The sequence below is a fragment of the Podarcis filfolensis genome (assembly GCF_964270895.1).
Source record: "Podarcis filfolensis genome assembly, chromosome: 6".
In the NCBI taxonomy this organism is placed as follows: domain Eukaryota; kingdom Metazoa; phylum Chordata; class Lepidosauria; order Squamata; family Lacertidae; genus Podarcis; species Podarcis filfolensis.
This window is the reverse complement of record NC_139609.1, coordinates 26854740-26879544: the sequence shown is the minus strand read 5'-3', so window position 1 is coordinate 26879544 and position 24805 is coordinate 26854740. Positions and strand designations below refer to the sequence as shown.

The 24805-nt window shown below is 43.2% G+C and overlaps 1 protein-coding gene and 1 long non-coding RNA gene across 2 annotated transcripts in view; one reads left to right on the top strand and one right to left on the bottom strand.

Moving 5' to 3' along the window:
* Positions 1-24805, top strand: part of PLPPR5 (phospholipid phosphatase related 5) — a 91280-nt gene that overhangs the window by 34833 nt on the left and 31642 nt on the right. Inside the window, exons 2-3 of the mRNA XM_083620728.1 lie at positions 5653-5785; positions 8636-8886. Coding sequence (XP_083476854.1) covers positions 5653-5785; positions 8636-8886 — 384 coding nt within the window. The remainder of the gene's footprint in view (positions 1-5652; positions 5786-8635; positions 8887-24805) is intronic.
* Positions 4165-24805, bottom strand: part of LOC310765609 — a 28133-nt gene continuing 7492 nt past the window's right edge. The window contains exons 2-3 of the long non-coding RNA XR_014549671.1: positions 20295-20353; positions 4165-4636 (exon numbers count right to left, since the gene is read on the bottom strand). This is a non-coding gene — a long non-coding RNA (uncharacterized lncRNA). The remainder of the gene's footprint in view (positions 4637-20294; positions 20354-24805) is intronic.

Below are 24805 nucleotides of genomic sequence, written 5' to 3'. Positions count from 1 at the left end.
GTGTCACCCATCTTGTATTTGTGCCTCTCATTTTTTTTGCCCAAGTGCAATACTTTACATTTCTCCCTGTTAAAATTCATCTTGTTTGTTTTGGCCCAGTTCTCTAATCTGTCAAGGTCGTTTTGAAGTGTGATCCTGTCCTCTGGGGTGTTAGCCACCCCTCCCAGTTTGGTGTCATCTGCAAATTTGATCAGGATGCCCTTGAGTCCATCATCCAAGTCGTTGATAAAGATGTTGAATAAGACCGGGCCCAAGACAGAACCCTGTGGCACCCCACTAGTCACTCTTCTCCAGGATGAAGAGGAACCATTGATGAGCACCCTTTGGGTTCGGTCCGTCAGCCAGTTACAAATCCACTGAGTGGTAGCATAGTCAAGACCGCATTTTACCAGCTTCTTTACAAGAATATTATGGGGCACCTTGTCAAATGCCTTGCTGAAATCAAGGTAGGCTACATCCACTGCGTTCCCTTCATCTACCAGGCTTGTAATTCTGTCAAAAAACGAGATCAGGTTCGTCTGACATGACTTATTTTTCAGAAATCCATGCTGACTATTGGTGATCACAGCATTCCTTTCTAGGTGCTCACAGACTGTTTGCTTAATGATCTGCTCCAGAATCTTCCCTGGTATTGATGTCAGACTGACTGGGCGGTAATTATTTGGGTCCTCTCTTTTCCCCTTTTTGAAAATAGGGACAACATTTGCCCTCCTCCAGTCTGCCGGGACTTCGCCTGTTCTCCAGGAATTCTCAAAGATGACTGCCAGTGGTTCTGAAATCACATCTGCCAGTTCTTTTAATACTCTTGGATGCACTTCATCTGGCCCTGGAGACTTGAATACATCTAGACTAGCCAAGTATTCTTGTACTATCTCCTTAGTTATTCTGGGCTGTGTTTCCTCTGCTGAATCATTTGCTCCAAATTCTTCAGGTCGGGCATTGTTTTCTTTATCGGAGAAGACTGAGGCAAAGAAGGCATTGAGGAGTTCAGCCCTTTCTGTGTCCCCTGTTTGCATTTCACCATCTTCTCCTCTGAGTGACCCCACTGTTTCTTTGTTCTTCCTTTTGCTACGAACATACCCATAAAAGCCTTTTTTGTTGCTTTTAACCTCTCTAGCAAGCCTGAGTTCATTCTGTGCTTTAGCTTTTCTGACTTTGTGTCTACACGTGCTGGCTATTTGTTTGAATTCCTCTTTGGTGGTTTCCCCCCTTTTCCATTTTTTATACACATCCTTTTTTAATCTTAACTCAGTTAAAAGTTCTTTAGATAGCCACCCTGGCTTCTTTAGGCACCTTCCATGTTTCCGTCTCATTGGTATTGCCTGAAGTTGTGCTTTTACTATCTCCCTCTTAACAAATTCCCAGCCATCATGAACTCCCTTTCCTTTTAGTATTACTGTCCATGGGATCTCACCCAGCATTTCCCTAAGTTTTATGAAGTCGGCTTTCTTAAAGTCGAGAAATTGTGTCCTGGTATGCTTGGCTGCTCCTTTCCGCTGTATAGTAAACTTCAGAAGAGCATGATCACTCGCGCCTAATGATCCTTCCACTTCTACCCCACTAACCAGGTCATCAACATTGGTTAGGACCAGATCTAAAATGGCTGTTCCTCTTGTTGCTTCTCCCACTTTCTGGACAATGAAGTTGTCTGCAAGGCCAGTGAGGAATCTGTTTGACCTTATGCTCTTGGCTGAGTTTGACATCCAGCAAATATCCGGGTAATTGAAGTCCCCCATTACTACTATCTCCCTTCCTTTTGCATGCTTGGCCATCTGTTCCAGGAAGGCATCATCTATGTCCTCCGTTTGGCTTGGGGATCTATAGTAAACTCCCACAATGAGGTCACTGTTATTCTTCTCTCCCTTAATTTTGACCCAAATGCTCTCACTTTGGCTTTGAGGTTCTAAATCTTGGATCTCTTCACAGGTATACACATCCCTGACATATAACGCCACTCCTCCTCCTTTCTTGTCTGGTCTGTTTCTCTGAAATAGATTGTATCCCTCCATTATTACATTCCAATCGTGGGACTTATCCCACCAGGTTTCAGTGATTCCTATTATGTCATATTTAGTTTGCTGCACCAAGAGCTCAAGCTCATCTTGTTTATTTCCCATGCTTTGCGCATTAGTGTACAGACATTGAAGTCCATTAATCATTCCCCCGTGTCTCTTATTTAAGGATTTTTTCCTCCCACCACTAGGTCTGCGTGCTGTTTGCTCCATTCGGTCTATGACATTTATAAAATGAAAACTGCATCAGGTTGGCATTTTCTTTCATCAGCTTAAACAAGCATCAGAGACTTGACGCAATCCTATGTGTTTCTTCATTCGGATATCACTGAACAAACAATTGTCATGAGAACACTGAAACTAAATGCTCATTTTATGGGGAAAGAGAAGGTTAATGAGAAATAATGCAGCCAAGATTTGGATCATTAGGTGCAGGTGTCGGCAGGTGCCTCAAAATTAGAAATAATCTGGGAGGGGAGAAGGAGGGGAGAATCTAAACATTGGTCTAACAGCGATTGAGAAGAATGTAGGTAGAAATCTACCGAATTACTTTTATGAGGTTAATAAATAAAATTTGCAATATAACTTGTAATTGGCAGTAAAGGAGATTCCAGAATAGAACACGGAACATTGCTTGACCTTCCCAGTGGGAGGAGTGATAACAGAATCATAAATAGCAGCTAATCCTAGAATACAGTTCAAAGTGTGGGCCATGTACTTGTATTGAATGAACTGGATGTAAATCCAAAAGCATGACAGTATCAAAAGAGTAGAAAAGCCTACATCTCTATCCAAGCATAGACCTAAATCAACTTTTACATCCAAGGTGTAAAAAAAAACCTAGCATTTTGAGAAGGCATCTGTTGTGCTAGGATTTGTGTGGGGAACCTTTGGTTGCTGAAATACAGCTCCCATCATCCCTGGCCACGCTTACTGGGACTGATGGGAGTTGTAGTTCATCATTGTCTGGAGGGCCAAAGGTTCCTCACCCCTGCACTAGTAGGGTGACAAGGCACTTTAATCCACTTTGATTGCGGAAACCTAAATTTGTACTCTGCCCTCGAATCTGGTGTGCAAAGCAGTGTGGCAGGAATCCAGAAACCTGCCAATAAAGTTTAGTTGTGCCTCACAACTAAATTTTGTTGGTGGGATTCAAGTCCAGAACTGCAGATCAAGGCCAGATATAATCTCCTGAGACCGAACCCATGACATGATCAACAGTCTAAAGATTTGACAACCAAGCCAGAACCAGGACAATCATCAGATGAGGCCCATTCCAGCTTTCCAGGATGATCCATTATGCAGGAAAGAAAATTCTACCAGTAAGGCAAACAACTCTGGTGAGGCAAGCAGGGCTCTGGGTATCAGGGAAGAATGGAGAGTCAGACAAGAACAACCAAGAGGCCTTAACTGACCTTAAAAGCCCTGTACGGCTCAGTATCCCAATAACTTTCAGAGTTCCTCTCCTGATCTGAGCCTACCTGGACCTTTCATCTGAGGCTCTCCTCTGGGTGTCCCCTCGGAAGGAGGTTCAGAAGGTGGCTTCTCCACTTGTGGAATTCTCTCCCCAATGAGGTCCACTGGGCACCATCATTGACATCTTTTGTGCACCAGCTGAGTGCCTATCTCTTCTCCCAGGTGTTTGACAGATCATGATCAATGTTCTCCTCTTTGCTTGATAACTGCTTGCTGATGCTGAAGTTCTGCTCTTCAAGCAGCTCCAGGAGATGTTCCTTGTCCTCCTCTGGCTCCAGCTTTCTAGCCATAATTCTAGCACCTTCATGGCTAGTCCAGCTCTGTTGACCTCACCACACATGCTCCTTATGCCTCACAGTACAGGCTCCTAGCAATCTCTGGCATCACCTTGCCACTGCCAGCCCTTGACTCAGGAACCATACTCTAAAAAATGCTCAAAAATTCAAAAAAATAGCTGGGCCCATAACCTGATGCACAGCGTCTTGCAATCAATCAATCAATCAATCAATCAATCAACAAACAAACACCATTTAGAGTCAAAGGTCCAAAAGAAGAAAAAAACTTTTACTAAAAGGCAAAGGCTTGTTACAAAAAACTTCAGAAAAAACGTCAGACATATGAGGTACAAACGAAAGCGAGGGAGCAGCTCGCTGAGCGCAGGATCTTATCTCTCCTGACTCAGCGTGACCTTGAGATAGTCAAAACAATATTTGCATCAGAAATGAATCTTCTAGAATCTTCCAGAATTTTCTAGCACTTTCCAGTTTCTGCCCTCAAAGACTTTAGACATGACAAGTTTATGGGTCACTGTAAATGGTTTTACTGCAATGGCTTCTCTTTGTTTCTATGTAAATTCTTTTGGCTGTTAATTTTTGTAAGTTGATTTGCAGTGAGCAAATAATTAAGTCAAAAAATAATAATGAGCCCCATTCCCCAAGAGTTTGAGAGTCCTGAGGTAAAGCTGGCTGGAGTTTGCCCAGAGAATACTTCTGTCAGATTTCCTCAGGCATGAACAGCAAATTGGAGCAGATTCTTCTGAACTTGCACCCTCTGCCTTGACCATTTATCTGCTTCTGGACTCAGTTAAAATTGCACTGGAAATGAAGTGTCTACATACGGTGCCAAATCCATTGTGTTCTTTACAGTTGCTGTGGGGAGATGGGAGGAGAACAAGATTACCTCTGAAATACACATGCTGTCAAGGCTTTCACTCAACACTTGCATGAACAACATTTAAAATGCTGTTTTAGGATTGGATATAAAGAGCTCTCTTTTTTGTTGTCATTGTTCTGATTAATTCACATTCAAGGTGAAATTCATATTTACTCAAGGACTGAAGGCAAAGGATATCATAGATGATATGTGAGAGACGAAGCCCTGAATTTCCTGTTTATAAGGATTGTAGGACTGGTGTGTGTTTGTGTGTTCCATAAGAATCCAGAATTAATTTACTTCCAAGACTTCTAAAACTGTATGCTAAAACTGCCTGGCTTCTTTAACCAGAATATAAAAAACCTGCACTGAAGAAATTCCAAGCTATCAGCCATCATTTCTTCTGATCCCCGTTTCTACCTCACAGGTTGCACCTGAAAATATTTGTCTTAAATGCTCAATAAAAATCTAGAAAGAGGAATTAAAAAAAAACATGATAGCATAATAATTATAATATGTAATCATAGAAAGCTTTAAATAAATGAGTAGCATAAAGTTTATTCCATAGTGGAATACAAGGTTCATATTTATACAAATCATATCAAATAATCATGAATGTTGCCAAATAAACTCATATTTAGTAGCAGTGCGTCCACCATGAGTTTGTTTGGTCATATAAATCAGAAGCAAAGTCTGCCTGTAGAGAAGGGCAGGTCATTGGTTTAATACCAGGCCAGTCACTGAAGATAAAACTGAGCTGGGAACAATGTCTTCACTTAGTATAATGCAGTTTCCTATGTTCCATGATGGTTAGGGCTGGTGGGCACCAGGTTGACCATCCCTGCTCTGGCACAATAAGGGAACAGATGACAATCTACAGCCTCCCTCCTCCCCCAACATCAGTATACTCAGCACCTCACTCGGTTAGACACTGGCTTCTTTAGGGACTGTTTGCTCACGCTTTTAAGCATATTTACTGAAATCCTTTTCTTCTTTGTTCTCCCCCTTCAAGATCATCGTTGGAGAAACTGCAGTGTTTTGCTTACAGATGGCCACACGGGATTTTGAAAACCAAGAAAAAACAATATTAACCGGAGACTGTTGCTATATAAACCCACTGGTGCGCAGGACTGTCAGATTTCTTGGTAAGACTATTATGCATTCTTTCCAGATCTTCATGTGTCACACAGGCTGTCCACCTGTCAATCATCCATTTTTGTTTCAAAGCATGCGCCCTGACACAGCACTTGCAAAGCCCTGATGACCAGCAGATTCTCAATGCTTGCAAAGTACTGTGTATAGGGTTTTGCAGCTGATGCCAGTCAGCGGTGCCTGCAAATCCCATATAGTCCAGTTGGTTTTTCACCTGCCTCACATGTATATGATGCCCAGTGTAGGGCAGGTGAGTGTGGCTTCACCAAAACAATTTTGTGGGCCAAATGAGGTGGAATGAATTAGGTTTGCAGGTCAGAGGTTCTCTGCTGCTGCCTTTGAGGTTTTTGTGCCCTTTCAGGATGAAATTCTGTTGCTAAATCTTCTACACCAGACTAGTCTTCAAAAACTGCTTACTTTGTTACATCAGACAACCTAGAATTCCATAATTCTTACATTATTATTGGTGAGCACCATGTGCAAAGACATGGCTGGCCTTCCTTACAGATTTGTCCTGTTCTCTTGAGATGCCCACTAGAGTGATGGAAAGCAAAGACAATGCCAGTCTTCACCCTAGATCAGGGTTTTCCAAACTTGGGTCTCCAGGTTTTGGACTACAACTCCCATCATCCCTAGCTAGCAGGACCAGTGGTTAGGGATGATGGGAATTGTAGTTCAAAAAACACCTGGATACCCTGGTTTGGGAAAACTTTCCCTAGATGGTGGTTTTTGCCAATCTGTTGTTCACCAGATGTTTTGGACTACAACTCCCATCAGTCACCCAAAACCTCTGGAGGGCAACAAGCTGGTGAAGAATGACCTATGGTAATACATTCCCCTCACGTTAATATTCATCTTGAGAACTACAAGGAAGCAAATAAGTAAATAAAAATAGGATGCCACACACCATAGTCCTATAAATCCCAAAACATAAAAATATGCAACAGTGAAAATGAATCCCCCCCCAAAAGTGTAATTTTGAGGCATCTGAGAGAATGTTTTTGTTGTTGTTGTTCTTGAAAACCTTTTCAGAATCTTTTAAAAGAGAGGCAGTGATTTTCAACTTGGTATTCCCAGACAGATTTCTAAGGAACTTGATGAAACCCCCCTGAAAGAATTCGTCACATGATAACACATCTGCTTTTTCTTTTCAGTAATAAGATGAATACATCTGTACTTGATTAACAATAAAGACCCAGGGCCTAATACATGCAGCTTTGATAATAAAAGATTCATAATAAACATTCCTCAGTTTTGCTAACGTTTGGTGGGAGGAAGGATAAAAACGCACCTAATGATGGACCTTCTTCCTCTAAGGGAAATTATTACCAACATTTCCCCCATTTCATCTATTTCCCCAAGCTTTCTTTGCCTTGCAGAGGTTCTAGGACTTTATGTAAGCTATGCTAAAAAGATAAATTAAAAAAATTCTTTCTTGGATTGCTTTGCCTCTAACTAGCTAGGACAATGCAAATATACAATACCCAAACTATATCTTCTTTCTTCTTTGGCGATCACTCGTAACCGAGTAAGATTGTCTTCCATAAACACGGTTTTAACAATGAGTCCGTAAGTGACTGTGGAGGCCAATTCTGGATCCACACATCCTTCCACGGTGGGGACATTGGTTTCTGGGCAGGAGTTGATCACAGTGTGGATTTGCCAAGCGTGCCTTCCTCTTAGCACGTTTCTCCTTTACGTCCTGAGTTTAAGCGTCTTCAAAGCCCATGACACCTTCAGTAAAGGCTGTTCTCCAACTGGAGCGCTCGCAGGCCAGTGTTTCCCAGTTGTCAGTGGTTATTGACCCGACTAAGACTTTCAACACTGTAAATCGTAATGCCCTGTGGACTGTCCTTCTGAAAATTGGCTGCCCAGATAAATTTGTAAACATCATTCGGCTCCTCCATGATAATATGACAGCAACAATCTCAGATAACAATGGCTCTCAAAGTGAACCATTCTCAGTGGGATCAGGTGTTAAACAGGGTTATGTTATTGCCCCAACTCTATTCATTATTTTCATTGCCATGACCCTACACTTTGTCGAAGGGAAACTCCCCATCGGAGTAGAAATCATATATCGAACATATGGAAAGTTCTTCAATCTGAGCAGGCTGAAAGCAAAGAGTAAGCTTACCATTTACAGGTAGGTAGCCATGTTGGTCTGCTGTAGTCGAAACAAAATAAAAAAAAAATCCTTCCAGTAACACCTTAGGGACCAAGTAAGTTTGTTATTGGTATGAGCCTTCGTGTGCATGCAGGTATCTGAAGAAGTGCACATGAAAGCTCATACCAATAACAAACTTAGTTGGTCTCTAAGGTGCTACTGGAAGGAATTTTTAAATTTTGTTTTGAGTAAGGTTACTGTAACTTCCTTCATAGAGCTTCAGTATGCTTATGACAATGTAGTGTGCGCACGCTCAGAGGATGACCCCCAAACCATCCTAAATACCCAAACTACCATATTTTTCGCTCTATAAGATGCACCAGACCATGAGACGCACCTAGTTTTTGGAGGAGGAAAACAAGAAAAATAATATTCTGACTCTCAGAAGCCAGAACAGCAAGAGGGATCGCTGCACAGCTATCCCACTTGCTGTTCTGGCTTCTGGGATAGCTGCGCAGCCTGTATTTGTTCCATAAGACGCACACACATTTCCCCTTACTTTTTGGGAGGGAAAAAGTGAGTCTTATAGAGCAAAAAATACAGTATATATTAGCATTGTTATTGCTCATGCATTCTGGATGGTACTTTCATGGAGAAATTGTCATTGCTGTTTGAAGTAACATTTGGTCAGCATTCCAGATTATGAACTCTTCCTTTTCCTCTTCCTTTTCTCCAGGCATTTATGCATTTGGACTTTTTGCAACGGACATCTTTGTAAATGCCGGACAAGTGGTGACTGGGAATCTGGCGCCACATTTTATTGCACTTTGCAAACCCAACTACACCGCTCTTGGATGCCAGCAATTTACGCAGTTCATCAGTGGTGCAGAGGCTTGCTCTGGAAACCCAGATCTTATCATGAAAGCCAGAAAAACATTTCCTTCCAAAGAGGCAGCTCTGAGTGTATATGCAGCGACATATTTGGCCGTAAGTAAAGTAGACAGCCTCGTTCTGTGATGCCTCGGCTTCTTCTTGAGCAACTACTGTATCTTGTTCTTCCTTGTTTATTTAAACTTGCTCTGCCTTAACACACATGCCTCATGGGTCAGTTTCAGGGGTGTAGTGTGGGAGGTGCCAGGGGAGCCGTGGCCCCGGGTGCACAATTGGGGAGGCGTGAACAGGCCCCCCACACGCAGGGCCCCCCATCACAGCCTGGACCAATGCTGCTCTCTGGGTTGGCCGGCTGGGCTGCCCATTCCTCGGGTGGGCAGCTGGCTCAGTGCAGCCCTATTTTGCTCTTATGGGGGTGAGCAGTGAGGGCTGGGCTGCTGCCCTCCTGGCACATGCACCCACTCGCCCCAGGACACAGCAACCAACGCTACACCACTGGTCAGTTTTGCATTTCTTAAAAGTATGAAGACGCAGGTGGTGCTGTGGGTTAAACCACAGAGCCTAGGACTTGCCGATCAGAAGGTCGGCAGTTCGAATCCCCGTGACGGGGTGATTCCCCATTGCTCGGTCCCAGCTCCTGCCCACCTAGCAGTTTGAAAGCACGTCAAAGTGCAAGTAGATAAATAGGTATTGCTGTGGCGGGAAGGTAAACGGCATTTCTGTGCACTGCTCTGGTTCGCCAGAAGCGGCTTAGTCATGCTGGCCACATGACCCGGAAGCTGTACGCCGGCTCCCTTGGCCAATAAAGCGAGATGAGCACTGCAACCCCAGAGTCGGCCACACCTGGACCTAATGGTCAGGGGTCCCTTTACCTTTACCTTTAAAAGTATGAAATGCCTCTGTTTTCTTGACCATGTACAGGTGTTTGAAACAAGGGATTTTGGAGGGGGATGGGGAGAACAGATCATGGGGACCTGCCTCACCCCTAGTGTATTGGCACATTAGAGTGTTTTGTTTGGCATTGCAGCCCGTGAGAAGGGTAGAGTTCAACCTGTTTAGGTCAGGGATGGGGACAAGAAGCTGGGATAGCTCAGTTGGTAGAGCATGAAACTCTTAATCTCAGCGTCATGGGTTTGAGCCCTGTGTTGAGCAAAAAGATTGCAGAGGGTTGGAGTAAATGAACCTCATGGTCCCAGATTGTGTACAGGTCTGCTCTAGATGAGGGATGCCCTCTATATATGTTTTGGAATACAATTCCCATAATTCCTGACCATTGGCCGAGTTGGCTGGGCCGATGGGAGTTGTAGTCCATGATACCTGGTGGACACGACAGTGACTACCCCTCATCTAGAGCATGTCTGCAGACAAACTGGGACCCACCAGCCATGGCAACAGCTCTAAGAAGTGTTTCAGAGTTAAAATATTAAAATGACTGTAAAATGTTTGAAATGTATATAACTGAAAATTTCAGAGGGTGGGGCAGGTCTGGGATAGGTCCAGGCAAACACAAGACTCTTACAGTTTTGGACGTACTTAGCATTCCACCTAGGTTCATTTGTTCTTCAGATGGACTAAAATAATTAACCAAAATACCCAAGGACCGATCTGAGAAATGCATCCACTGTCAGATTGCGTTTGTCCCCAGATTAAGCAAGGGCATGTTTTAACCTATCAAATGGAATTTTCCTCCAGCTTCCCCATTAATGCTGGCACTGGAGTAGCAGAGAATAAGGGTGGGGGGAAAGCTAATTTCATGCCGCTTTCCCTAGTTTCTGCTGGCCTGGTTTTATGTGGAGTCCCAGCCACAATCTAAGTCTTCCACATGAGTGAAAAATGGGCCTTGGGAGGGCAATTTGACAACACTGATGCTGACATCTGTGGGTCTTTTTCAGCAGCCAGAAGAGCACGATCACATGTCAGGGACTCTCATATGTACTTTATTTAGGTTTGTAGGTTGCGAGTTGTACATTTGAATCAATTAGGAAATAACTGATGGAAAACAGGCAAGGAGAAAAATTCCAGGCATGCTGACACAGTTCTGGGTAGGGAGCGAAACTGAAGCAATATCGAATGCCTCATTAAAATGAGTTAAAATCAAGTGTAACGAGTAACAACATAGCAAAAGCTAAATAGTCTAGCTCTCAGAATGCCCTTTACACAAGACTACCTGTGCCGCTGCAACTGCGTTTATCTTGTCAAACTGTTTCCCTTACACTCAACAGCTTTCTCTGCTGATTATTTCAGGAATAATTCTACGGTGGAAACATTTTCCTTTTCCTGAGATCAAGTACAAATAAGAAATGAGTCAGATCTCACACAAAGCAGGCTGTGTCACACATTCTTTTGTGGCCCAAAGTCTTTTCACAAATTCTTGGATGTATGCCAACGAGAAATATTGAGAATTAAGAAGGGAGAGAGAGAAATACCAAAAGCATAAGGAAGAGAAATACTCTTTGGTTATTCCCCATAGTATAATCTCTGGTTGTTGTTTTTTTTAAAAAAAGACTGAAAACTTATATAAAAGCTACTTAAAAATAGTTTCTGCTTTCAAAAAGTTACTGGCATGCACTTGAGCACTTTTGCCGCAATTTCAGTGCCGGTAAAGCTTCAGGTTTATGTCATTACTAGAAATACACATGGCTCATATCCACCAGGAGTCATGTGTGGTGAGTTCAATTCTGTGAATTCCCCTCCCAGCTGAGATCAATCATCTCTCCCCTGCTCCCCTGATTGAAGTTTATTATTATTATTATTATTATTATTATTATTATTATTATTATTATATAATTATAATTATATTTGCATACTGCCCTTCATCTGAAGTCCACAGGGTAGTTCACAATATAAAGATTTTTTTATGTAAAATAATTTTAAGTAAAATTAAGTCTGCTTTTCTGTTGGATCCCATTGGTATGTCTTCTGTAAGCCCAGTTGCAAACTCAGTGGTGTATAAATTATATAAAGATCAAAGTGCATACAAGTGACTTAGAAAAAAATAAATCTGTTAGCATCTAAAGCCTTGGTCAAACAGCCTGCACAACTTACGGTTCACGAGTCCAAAGGTAGTCACAAAGTATGGACTTGAGGAACTTCCTGGTTTTTTTTACTTCCTGCCAAGCACACAGTAGTCCCCAAGACATGGGAGCTGGATTCATAGGTCACCAGGCTACATATTTGGGTAACGATTTATGTCCTGTCTTTGGAGGTTTGGAACAGGGAGTGGGATACTGCCATGGTTGTAGCGGTGCAACAGGTGGACAGATGGACCCGGTAGTAGTAGTAGTAGTAGTAGTAGTAGTAGTAGTAGTAGTAATAGTAATAATAATAATAATAATAATAATAATAACAATAATAATAATAATAATAATAATAATAATAACAACTTATTATTTGTACCCCGCCCATCTGGCTGGGTTTCCCCAGCCACTCCGGGTGGCTTCCAACAAAGATTAAAAATACATTAAAATGTCACACATTAAAAACTTCCCTGAACAGGACTGCCTTCAGATGTCTTCTAAATGTCAGGTAGTTGTTTATCTCTTTGACATCTGACGGGAGGGCGTTCCACAGGTGGGCGCCACTACCGAAAAGGCCCTCTGCCTGGTTCCCTGTATCTTTGCTTCTCGCAATGAGGGAACCACCAGAAGGCCCTCAGCGCTGGACCTCAGCGTCCGGGCAGAACGATGGGGGTGGAGACGCTTCTTCAGGTATACTGGGCCAAGGCCCTTTAGGGCTTTAAAGGTCAACACCAGCACTTTGAATTGTGCTCGGAAACATACTGGGAGCCAATGTAGGTCTTTCAAGACCAGTGTTATGTGGTCTTGGCGGCCGCCCCTAGTCACCAGTCTAGCTGCCGCATTCTGGATTAGTTGTAGTTTCCGGGTCACCTTCAAAGGTAGCCCCACTTAGAGCGCATTGCAGTAGTCCAAGCGGGAGATAACCAGAGCATGCACCACTCTGGCAGGTAGGGTCCAAGCCTGTGTACCAGGTGGAGCTGGTAGACAGCTGCCCTGGACACAGAATTGACCTGCACCTCCATGGACAGCTGTGAGTCCAAAATGACACACACAGGGGCACAGTTACCCCATTCAGGACCAGGGCGTCCTCCACACCAGCCTACCCCCTGTCCCCCAGCCCCCAGGCTGGCAGAGGAGGGTAGGGGTGGCGTGGCTCACCTGGCTGTTGCCATTAACTGAGAGGGGAGAGGCACTAGGCTGGTTGGTGCAATGCAGGTGCTGCGTTAGGAGTGTCCGATGGGCTCCTGTGCTGCCCTGGCACTGCAGAATCTGCAGCAGTTTTTTCACCACATTGATTCCCTCTGGGGCATCCAGGTAAATAGCAGTGCCCCACCAGCTGCTGCTGGGTATGCCAGTTGGCATACGTGAATAGGGAGCAGGGAAATAACTTGGGTATCATCCAGGACTACTTCACCAGCCCACCAGAAACATCCAGCGGGGGCAGGAGTATGGAACTTGAAGACCAGCATAGAGTCAAATTAATTTGAAACCCATTATCATTATTATTACCGTATTTTTCTGTGTATAAGACTAGTCCTCCCCCCAAAATGTCAAAAATTAGGGGGCGTCTTGTACATGGATACATCTTCCCCCATTTTCTTAAATCTGAGTCCCCCAAAATAGGGGGTGTCTTATACATGGGGGCATCTTATAGACGGAAAAATACAGTATTTGTTACATTTGAATGCCACCCTTTATCTGAAGATCACAGCGTAGTTCACAACATAAAAATCGAAAACAAAATACATAATACATAAATACATTATAAAAACAAAAACAAGCCAATAACCCGCCTTCCACGATCCAACACATGGGTACTTGCTGAGTTCAATAGGACTGACTACCTAAGTGGGCGTCTAGGTTTTAAGATACAGATAATCATTAAGGCATCTTAATGATGCTTCATCCCCTTGATCATCTAAACCAGGAAAAACCATCTAGGCTAGTGAATAGCTTACATTGGCTAATTCCATAAGTTCAATAACTGTTGAGTGAAGAAACATTGCACGCTGTGTTAGGATCCAACAGTGACCTTATGAAGTGACCTTGCATATGGGTACTGTGGGTTGGGAATATGGTGCCTCTGATCTCCTAAACAACAGCAGTGTAAGCATGGTCTTTTAGGCTGCTGGAGGCTGGGATTGAACAATGGAGAATGGTAGCCACTGTAATGAGTAGCGTTTTGGACATGGACTTGGGAGGTCAGGGTCAGACATCTGAAACTTGTAGGACAGATGGAGAACACATAGTCCTCCAGATGTTCCTCACCTGCATAATAAACAACATTTAGAGGGACGCAGGTTTTGGGCCACCACCTTCTACCCTAGCATTTCTCATGGTGGTTGTGAGGAGATGAAATGGTGAAAACTCAGGAAAGCAGCCCTGACCTCCTTGGTGGATGGGTGAGAGAGAAAAGTACACAAATATCCAATTTTACTCACGTTCAGTTCTATGCATTCTGCACTCTTAACTGAGAGGAGTAGCCAATGTTATGTCTCACACCATTATGCCCATGTTAATTATCTCCAGGGTATCTTCTAGCTTTTAAATATCTTAGCATATTGTTTTATTAACAACAGGCTCCCTTTTTTCGCCACTGTTTAGTGTGGGTTGATGCTGCTATGACAACTTGGGACTTTCTCTCCTGCTGGATATGCAGCCTTCTACCAACAGCTTTTATATTGCCTGTTTGGAAAACTTCGTGGTTATTTATTTTATACTGTTGGGTTTTTTTAAACCAAGAATCGCCCAGGAAAGATGGGAATGTTGTGGAAGTTTAGGAAATTGCCTCCATACCTTCTCTCATGTGTAGAACACTCTAAATCCATTTATTTTGCACAGCTGGACACACTAGCAAAATAAATACACTATGGGGGGGAATCAAAGTGGATATCATCATTTATGAAGAGTTTTATCCCCTTTCCTTTTGCTACTTTCCAATGTGATACAATTTGTTCTGTTAGGGGTGTTGGAATTGGCATCCACCTTTAAATCTGTTTCAGCAGTACTTGTCTCATACCGTATTTTTCGCTCTATAAGACGCACCAGACCACAAGACGGACCTAGTTTTTGGAGGAGGAAAACAAGAAAAAAATATTCTGAATCCCAGAAGCCAGAAGAGCAAGAGGGATCGCTGTGCAGCGAAAGCAGCGATCCCTCTTGCTGTTCTGGCTTCTGGGATAGCTGCGCAGCCTGCATTCGCTCCATAAGACGCACACACATTTCCCCTTACTTTTTAGGAGGGAAAAAGTGAGTCTTATAGAGCAAAAAAATACTACTTCATTTTCAACAGAAACCCAAAAGCCAAGTACAGTTATAACCCTTAACTATGGCTAGTGATAATCATGGTATGTTGGTTAAGACCCCCAACACCCAGTGGCTAAGTGATGAGATTTGGCTTCCCTTGGAGAACAATGAGCCCAGCAATTGTCACCTCCGGGCATTTCCTGGAGTGTATACATGTCTTTGAGCTTGGGGAGGTGGCAGGGGAAAGAGTCCTTTTTCCAAGGGCAAAATGGTGTTCGAATGGAGGAACTTGGCAAAGGTTTTGATTTTATATGATTCATAAAGCTAGGTATATTCCCTGAGCTGTCAAATCGAAAGGATACATTCAGGCATAATATTTGTAACTGTTAACAGCTTTAAAGATGTGCCCCCCCCCGTAATTTCCGTAACAGCTTGGTTCTGTTATTGTTTGTATGTTCATGTGTCAGCTTGTAGATATATGGTAAAATAAAGTAAATAAAGGAACAACCAGGCCAGCATGGAAAGGTCGGCGAGAGGGCCATTTTGGGTTTTGGTGGGCCACAGGTTGTAGCAAGCTTGCCCTTGACACATTCCTTGCAAATAGGACTGCTGGGTTTCACTTTAGTGATCATGCCGGTCCTTTTGGAAGCTCTCAGGCAGGATGAAAGGATTCACCCACTGGATCATTTGCAGTGACTTAGGCCGCCTTCTCCCCTGGGCCCCCACTGCTCATTCACACAGGTTGAGAGATGGGAGAGAAGGGGAAGGAACTGTTGAGGCAGCGACGGGGACTCAGAAATTTCTCCAAGCTAGTCTCTTGTCTTCAGGCCATGCCCTTCCTCAGCCCCGCTTCCTCAGATGTTTTTGCCTTGGCTGGAAGGTGTGCTTGAACTCTTGACAATGCTTCTTGTTTCCCTGGATAGAAGTTAGGGGTGTGCATAAACTACTGTGCAAAGGTAAAATTTACATTCCTTTACCTGCCTACTTTTCTTTCTGGTCCCACCCACTACAGTGGTACCTCGGGTTAAGAACTTAATTCGTTCTGGAGGTCTGTTCTTAACCTGAAACTGTTCTTAACCTGAGGTACCACTTTAGCTAACAGGGCCTTGCGGCGCCGCCATGCGATTTCTGTTCTCTTCCTGAAGCAAAGTTCTTAACCTGAGGTACTATTTCTGGGTTAGCGGAGTCTGTAACCTGAAGCGTCTGTAACCTGAAGCGTCTGTAACCTGAGGTACCACTGTACTGGCATTTGGCCCTCAGAAGGTTGGCCAGAAGGGAATGTGGCCCTTGGTTCCCCATCCCTAAATTTAGGGCGGCAGAAGGAAGGAGCCACAAGTGCAGACCCTCTTCCTGTTAGAGCACTGTAAGGAGCAGAAAGAAGGCTCAGGTTGACACCTGAGATTCCTACTTCTAATTTGCCTCTGTTTTAATAAAACAATGAAAGGGAACAGGACACAAGGACACACACGTTGTTTCCCCCTTCCCTACCAGTTCTGCTTGTTGCTCGTATTCTTTGATAAAGGAGCAAGACTCCTTGACCTATTAACTGCTTTTTTGACTATGAAAAATGGCCGAGGCTGCGATTCTGGAGAAGAGCAGAAGGCGCGACACTAATTGGCTAACACCGCTGAGCGATTGATCTCCTGCCCTCCAATTCCAGTTGTGCATGAAGTCCTTCTGCATACTTCCCCTCATCTCACATATGTGTGGGGGCACTGCAGGAGGCTGCTGTTTCAGCGGTATGATGGTGACGCTGCTTTCTCCCTCGCTTCCAGATGGCACAGTCTTTCAGCTCACTCCCCTCCACCACACCTCTCTGCTTCCCAACGGCTTGCTCTGAGGCTGGGTGATGAATAGCTGCTGGCTGAATATCAATGCAAACAAGGAGGAGGTGGTCCTGTAGAAAACATTTGGAGGAAATGCGATCGTTGGGACTGCTTGGAAGTTGGGCTATACATTAAAGATAGATACGATAGATGATAGATAGATAGATATAGATAGATAGATGGATGGATAGATGATAGATAGATGATAGATAGATGATAGATAGATAGATAGATAGATAGATAGATAGATAGATGATAGATAGATGATAGATAGATAGATAGATATAGATAGATAGATAGATAGATAGATAGATAGATGATAGATAGATAGATGATATAGATAGATAGATGATAGATAGATAGATAGATGATAGATAGATGATAGGTAGATATAGATGATAGATAGATAGATGATGATGATAGATAGATGATAGATAGATAGATGATAGATAGATAGATAGATAGATAGATGATAGATAGATAGATAGATAGATAGATAGATAGATAGATAGATGATATAGATAGATAGATAGATGATATAGATGATAGATAGATGATAGGTAGATATAGATGATAGATAGATAGATAGATAGATAGATAGATATAGACAGATGATTAGATGATAGATATAGGCATTTTACTTGCTTGATGTACAGTGGTACCTCGGGTTACATACACTTCAGGTTACAGACGCTTCAGGTTACAGACTCCGCTAACCCAGAAATAGTACCTCAGGTTAAGAACTTTGCTTCAGGATGAGAACAGAAATTGTCCTCCGGCGGCATGGCAGCAGCAGGAGGCCCCATAGGCTAAAGTGCTTCAGGTTAAGAACAGTTTCAGGTTAAGAACGGACCTCTGGAACGAATTAAGTACTTAACCCGAGGTACCACTGTAATTGGTTTTCCCTCTAACTAAATTCATACCTGTTTCCAGTTAAGCCAAGCTGGAGTTGAAAAGCTCTTGTATTTTTTTCAGGTAACAAGTGATAATTAAAAGATCCCCCCCCCAACTCTATGGAAGGGCTGTAGCTCAGTGACACAGCATCTGGTTTGCATGTAGAAGAACCAGGTCTAATCTCCAGGTCTGGTTGGAAAACAACCCTGTCTGAAACCCCAGAGAGTCATTGTCAGTCAGTGTGGACAATACTGAGCAAGATAGTGCAGTCATCTGGTATAAGTCAACTTCCTATGTTCCTGTGTTGTTGTTACAGGTTGTCTCCATGTCTAGCAAGTTCAGATAGAGCCTCAATACTTCATCCCACGACATACTTCCCAAAGCCAATCAGTTGTATACGCAGGAGCCATGTTTGCTGCACACCAGCAAACTGTATCTGCACAAATAAAGTGTTCTTCTAAGAATACCAGTTGCTGGGGATCACAAGTGTGAAGAGTGCTGTTGCATTCAGGTTTTGCTTGTGAGCTTCCCATTGGCATCTGCTTGGTCACTGTGACAACACTATGCTTGACTAGATGGGCCTTTGCCCCGATCCAGCAGGGGCGGCTCTTCCTGTATTCTTCAGAAAATACCCAAATAGTACTGCCGCACAAAATGTGAATCTCAGACCTCAGTGCAACCCTGCCCTACAATCATGTCAGCTTTGTTCAATGAAGATCTTTGTACCCACATAAAGCTTTGGATGGGGGAAAGAAATGGAAGAAATTTGAGGTTATCCTTTGAGGGTTAGTTTCCTTATGGCTATAGCCTGGTTGACACGTAATGCTAAACCACAGTTTAGCCTTTTTAAGCATAAGCTCATGTGTTCACCCTTCCCCTTGTCCTGCATGCCTGCAAGGAGCCTGAAAGCTTTGTCTTCAGTTTTCAACTAACCATAGTTACTGGTTATTTGACAGCTGTGGTTAGGGTGAACTATGGTCTAGGAAAACTAGCCAGAATCATTAACCACAATTTGAGGTCTGTTGGTTTCCCTAAACTAGGCACATCCTTGGATTTAGAGGTCACCCCCAGCTATTACCATCTCCCCTGATGCTACACTTCCTGCTTCTTTGTTTGGCAGCCGTGCTCTCCTCCAGGGCTGGGAGAGCTGGCCAGGCCTGTTGGTGATTTAAAAATGGAGCCTGAAGGGAGTGGGAAAGCAATTGCACTCTGTAGTCACATACTATAGTTCCCTTTCCACTTATTGTCAGGAGTTCAGCCTACACTCGAGTAGGACCCTGGCAGAGACACATGCCCGACTGGCATGTTCCCTCCCTCCTGGTCGATCGCTCGGGAGCTTCATAAGCTTTCTTCAGCCCAAACATCACAGCGACCGATGCCAACCGACACCGGCACACTTAGGGATCTGCAGAGTTTGCGCAACTTGCGTGTGACAGACCTCAGCGACTCAGCATTTTGGCTAATCTACTTTATTTACATATAAACACACATGGAGCACTGCAACATGGCTCTCTCTGGCGTCAGACAGCAAAAAGAAAAAGAGCAAAGGACAATAGTTCCACTTCATGGAACACAGTAACACAAACATCCTGTTTCCATCACTTCCCACTCTGTGGAATCAAAACATATACCGTTATGTGATAGACAAAAATCCCATGACCGCAATCATAGATCAGGAATTCTAACATCCTCCCCCAATTCATGCTCTGTTTTGCAGTCATCAGTGTAACTGCAACAACCATACAGATGTCATACACACAGTATACCCCGTATCACCTGTTCCACCCTTGGAACTACCTGCAACTGGATTAGCCTTGGGGGCCTGCCTGATGCCTCCATCTCCCTGGCAGTATCCCAACACTTCTTTGCAGCTCCATTATCAAAACAGCAGCTGACCATCCAAGTTATCTCTTGTCAAGTTATCAATAAAAGTGTCACTTGGATTTGAAAGTCCATTTTCCTTCTGGTGCTTTAAAAACAGCAATGGTTTCCCTTGGGAGGTTAGCAGCAAGGTTGGACACCCGACCTTGGCTCAATCCAGAAGAAGAAATGAGAGCGGGGAAACTCTGGTCATCTCTCTCTGAGTGTGGAAGCTCCAGAGGTCGCAGAATTTGGTCCCCAAATCCATTCCTAGCAGCGCCACTGTGCTAAATCACAACTAACATTAACCACAGTTTTGTGTAAGGTTCTTATGTAGTGAGCAACCATGGTTAATGGACTATAGAAACGAAAGGGGGAAGAGGGAAGTACAGGAATCCACATTGCCGCATGTCCTCTTAATGCTCAACTTCAGTTGAGCATTACATGCAAACACAGTCATTGTCATTTACTGTTTTTCTTATGGTACTACTGCTTGCGTGGTCAGAAATCTAAAATCTGAGTTGTGTGCATTTCATAAATACTTCATTAAATGAAAAACTAAATTGATAATGAAGCATCTGAGCCCTTGGCATACAGGTACTTTTTTGAGATACAAAGCGAAGCGACGTTCATTATTCATTAGCAGTGTTTGTTTTCTTACCTTGATGTGGGCTTTGCGTTGCACAGGAAAAGTTCAGCTCATTGTTGTCTTCTGGTAATCTGTGTAATAAACAAATATAATTAGGCCGGGTCAGTTTCAGGGAGATTTATCACTTGCCTTGCAGTGAAGTTTTATCCTTTAAGGTGCTAGGAAGATGTAAATCTTAATTCGTTCCAGAGGTCCGTTCTTAACCTGAAACTGTTCTTAACCTGAAGCACCACTTTAGCTAATGGGGCCTCCCACTGCTGCCGCACCACGAGAACACGATTTCTGTTCTCATCCTAAAGCAAAGTTCTTAACCTGAAGCACTATTTCTGGGTTAGCAGAGTCTGTAACCTGAAGCGTATGTAACCCGAGGTACCACTGTATATAAAATGACAAAATACATGATAAAAGCAAGAACAAAACCCACAAACCAGTAAACTTCCCCCCCCCCCGCAAAAAATAAAAAGTACATTTAAAGGGGTAGAAGATGTTAATCAGCCCAGACACTGAGGTCCAGCTCTAAGGGCCTTCTGGCAGTTCCCTCACTGTCAGAAGTGAGGTTACAGGGAAGCAGGCAGAGGGCCTTCTCGGTAGTGGCACCCGCTCTGTGGAACACCCTCCCATCAGATGTCAAGGAAATAAGTAACTATACAACCTTTAGAAGACATCTGAAGGCAGCACTGTAGAGGCTGGCTTTTAATGTTTTATTATGCCTTTGTTTATGCTGGAAGCTGCCCAGAGTGACTGGGGCAACCGAGTCAGAGGGACAGGGTACAAATAATAAAATTATTATTATTAAAGGCCTGGTTGAAGAGCAACGCTTCCATCTGGCGCCTAAAGTTGTATAATGAAGGTGCCAGCTTGCCCCTTCATCCTTCTAAATCATGCCTGCCTTTGCCACTTTTCAAGGTATTAGGTGGATACCCAATTCGTATTCTCTCATCTCCCACCAGATGCCTAGTCCAACCTTTAGGCTGCTTAAATCCTGTTGAAGTCAGTCGGATTTAAACAGCTTGGCTGTGCAGAAGCTTACAGCTTTTGTTTAGAGTAAAAGGAAGAAGAGGAGAAAACAAGCTTAGCTGTCCTACTTGGAACCCTGAAGTTGTATCTGTAGAGTCACAATAATACAGTGATTACTATATTGATCAAGAACCCGAGATTTTTATTTAATGAAAAACTAAGCCTGCAGTCACAATAATTGGCTGTTCAGTTTGAAACCTGTGAAATTCAGCTCTTCCTCCTTCTATATTTATTTACACCCACTTTCTTGACCTGCCCTGTCTCTTGTACTTATTATCTTTTTCCTTGGCATGAACTGGATATAAGGGCTTTCAGGAAAGGAAGTTGTTCTGGTGTTGTTCATCCTTACATTGTGCTCAGCCTGCCCGGAAGGTCTTTGTGAATTTTGATGAATCTGATGAGGACTCAGCTATACAGCTGCAAATAAAACGTTTTGAATGTGTTGTAAAGTGCAGTACACAATTGTGCCATTAGATGGCAAAAGTGAGCTATGCCAAATTCAATATATCTTTCGAAATGTTTTTTTTTTAAAAAAAGCATTTTCACGGTTTTTTTTATATGTGTGTAGATTTAACCTCAGAGCAGCTAAAACAGAGATTTTAAGTGTGTGGTTGTTGCATGTGTCTGTATAAAACAGGAAGGCTGCAGATTAAGGCTAGATATTACAGTTATAAGACTCTGGACTGAAACCAGCAGCCCCATATCTCCTCCCCTCGCAAAGGCAAGATGCTCAGAATGTGATGGGATGCCCTCATGCTGCAAAGTTGTCTTGCTGCTGATCTGCTTCATTGGTGACCATTTGTGGATAAGGAAGTGTAATAGTACAAGGGTGTTAAACCTTGAGTATCACTAGGTGTCATAGCTGTCAACTTTTCCCTTTTCTTGAGAGGAATCCTATTCGGAATAAGGGAATTTCCCTTAAAAAAAGGGAAACGTTGACAGCTATGCTAGGTGTTATGGAAAAGGAAGGGAGTGGGTTTCTGTTTTCAGCCCCCGGCACAGATCTGCCATAACTTCTAGCTCCACTCTAATGGCCTGCTCCAGAATTCTTGCTAGTTTTGAAATCAGTCTGGAATTCCCTTTGCATGTTTGGTACACCATTGCTGGGCGATATAACGGCACATTGTTTGAAATAGGTTTGAAGTTCAGATCGCAACAACGGTTTCAGAATTTCTGAGCTGGCAATATATTAGCTCCCCAGCCGCTGCCAGTACAGTGCATTTTACTCCTGGACAGTGCTTTTTTTTCTTCTAAAAAAATGTTCAGGGGTACTCTCATTTTCCTACTCATATTGAAATACTGTCCCTCAATGATGCCAAACTGAGATTCACAAAATGTTTGAGGGTATGCATACCCCTGTGTCCCCCGAGAAAAAAGCACTGCTTGTGCCTTGCAAGGGAGCACTATGCTTGCCCACTCCCTCCCTCCCTCTTTTATTTTATTTAACAATATATATATATTTAACAATATAATATATAATATATAATATATAAACAATATATATATATATATTTAACTACACACACACACACACACACACACACACACACACACACACACACTTTTTTTAAAGAAAAAAGCCCTCTAAGCATTTTACATAACATAAGAGGAAAAAAATCATAAGAAATTGCTGATACAATCAACAGATTTCAAGAAGCTAAAAGATGTAAGAAAAGCATCACAATATAAAACCAAGTTTTTTTAAAAAAATAATAATAATTTTTTAAACATGTGTCTGGGGAGGCTTGCCTAAACATATAAGCTTTTAACAGGTGTCGAACACAGTATAGTAAAGTCAGTTCCAGAAAATAGGTGCTGCCACACCAAAAGATTGATTTGTCGCAACTGCAGAAATGAACATTATATGGAACTTGTTACAGTGCCAGTTCTGCAGATGGAAGCATATATGGAAGATAAAACTTTGTGGTTTTTCAGAAATAAAATAATATGAGAGATTTTTTAATAATAATAATAATAATACAGTGGTACCTCGGGTTACAGACACTTCAGGTTATAGACGCTTCAGGTTACAGACTCTGCTAACCCAGAAATAGTACCTCGGGTTAAGAACTTTGCTTCAGGATGAGAACAGAAATTGTGCTCTGGCGGTGCGGCAGCAGTGGGAGGCCCTATTAGCTAAAGTGGTGCTTCAGGTTAAGAACAGTTTCAGGTTAAGAACAGACCTCCGGGACAAATTAAGTACTTAACCCGAGGTACCACTGTAAAGTGTTTAAAGTAAAAGTTCCTTTTTTCAAAAAACAAACACAGTTTGGTTAAAATTAAACCTGAATTATAAAAGCACTTTATTTCCTTGAACTAAACCCATCTCCCTTGGACAAAAGCTGAATGGGGGGGGGGTTGCGCAAAGAAACATGGGCAATACATTCCTGGAAGCAAGCATTGGAAATATGGCAGATGAGGTAATATACAGTGGTACCCTTGGGATGCGAATGGGATCCGTTCCGGAGCCCCGTTCGCATCCTGAACATAATGTAAGATGAGACAGTGCATCTGCACGTGCACGGGTCGCCTTTCGCCACTTCCACACATGCGTGTGACGTCATTTTGACCATCTGCGCATGCGCGAGTGGCGAAACCTGGAAGTAACGCACTCCATTACTCCTGGGTCACCGCGGAGCGCAACCTGAACGCGCTCAACCTGAAGCGTATTTATCCCGAGGTATGACTGTACTATATTGCTGGTGGAACTTGACATGTCAGGGACATGTCATCACATGCACAGGACTCTATCTCTAGTTCCTGGTTCCAGGAGATGCCCTCCTTAATTATCACTAGGAGGAGGATTCTACCCATGCCAGTGAGCTTGTGCCCTTTTATTTTTATAGCTACCTGAGCTATTCAGTTTGCTTAGTTCTCAAAATATGTATCCTGACCCTTTATTTGCTTTTCAACCTATGAAAGGAAATGATTCTACCCAGGAACTACTAGCTTCTCATTCTGGCACTATCAGGGGCTGGACTGAGGAGGAATGGTGGGAACACTCCCCTCTTCCTGCAGCTTCCCGAGAAGAGGAGGACAGTATAGATTTAGAACAGCGGTTTGCAGAAGGTCATAGTTCAGAGGCTGTAGAGGGGAGAAGCTGGGGGATATTGAGAGAGGGAGAGCAGGAAGAAGAAGGACCAGGAAAGGGACAGCTGACAGACTCAGTGTCTTTGGAAAGATGCCAGACACCCCCCCTCCAGGTCCTGGCAAACATTGAGAGCAGTAGAACAGAAAGCTCAGAGGCAGAAAGCACAGATCATGCAGTGTAGGGGTGACGTAGAATAGGAGGGACTGGGGGTGGGGGTGGGACTTTACTTGGAGCAACGCCATTATCTAAGAGAGACCGCATTCCTTCGTCTCTATCTCTCTGTGAATATTGAATAAACTACTTGGTAAGAACTCTTCTTGTTTATCTGCTTCTTGACATCTCACCGTGGAAGGGATAATATTCCCTGACAGGCACACACAATCAGCAAAGATCTTAGATGTTCAATAAGCGACAC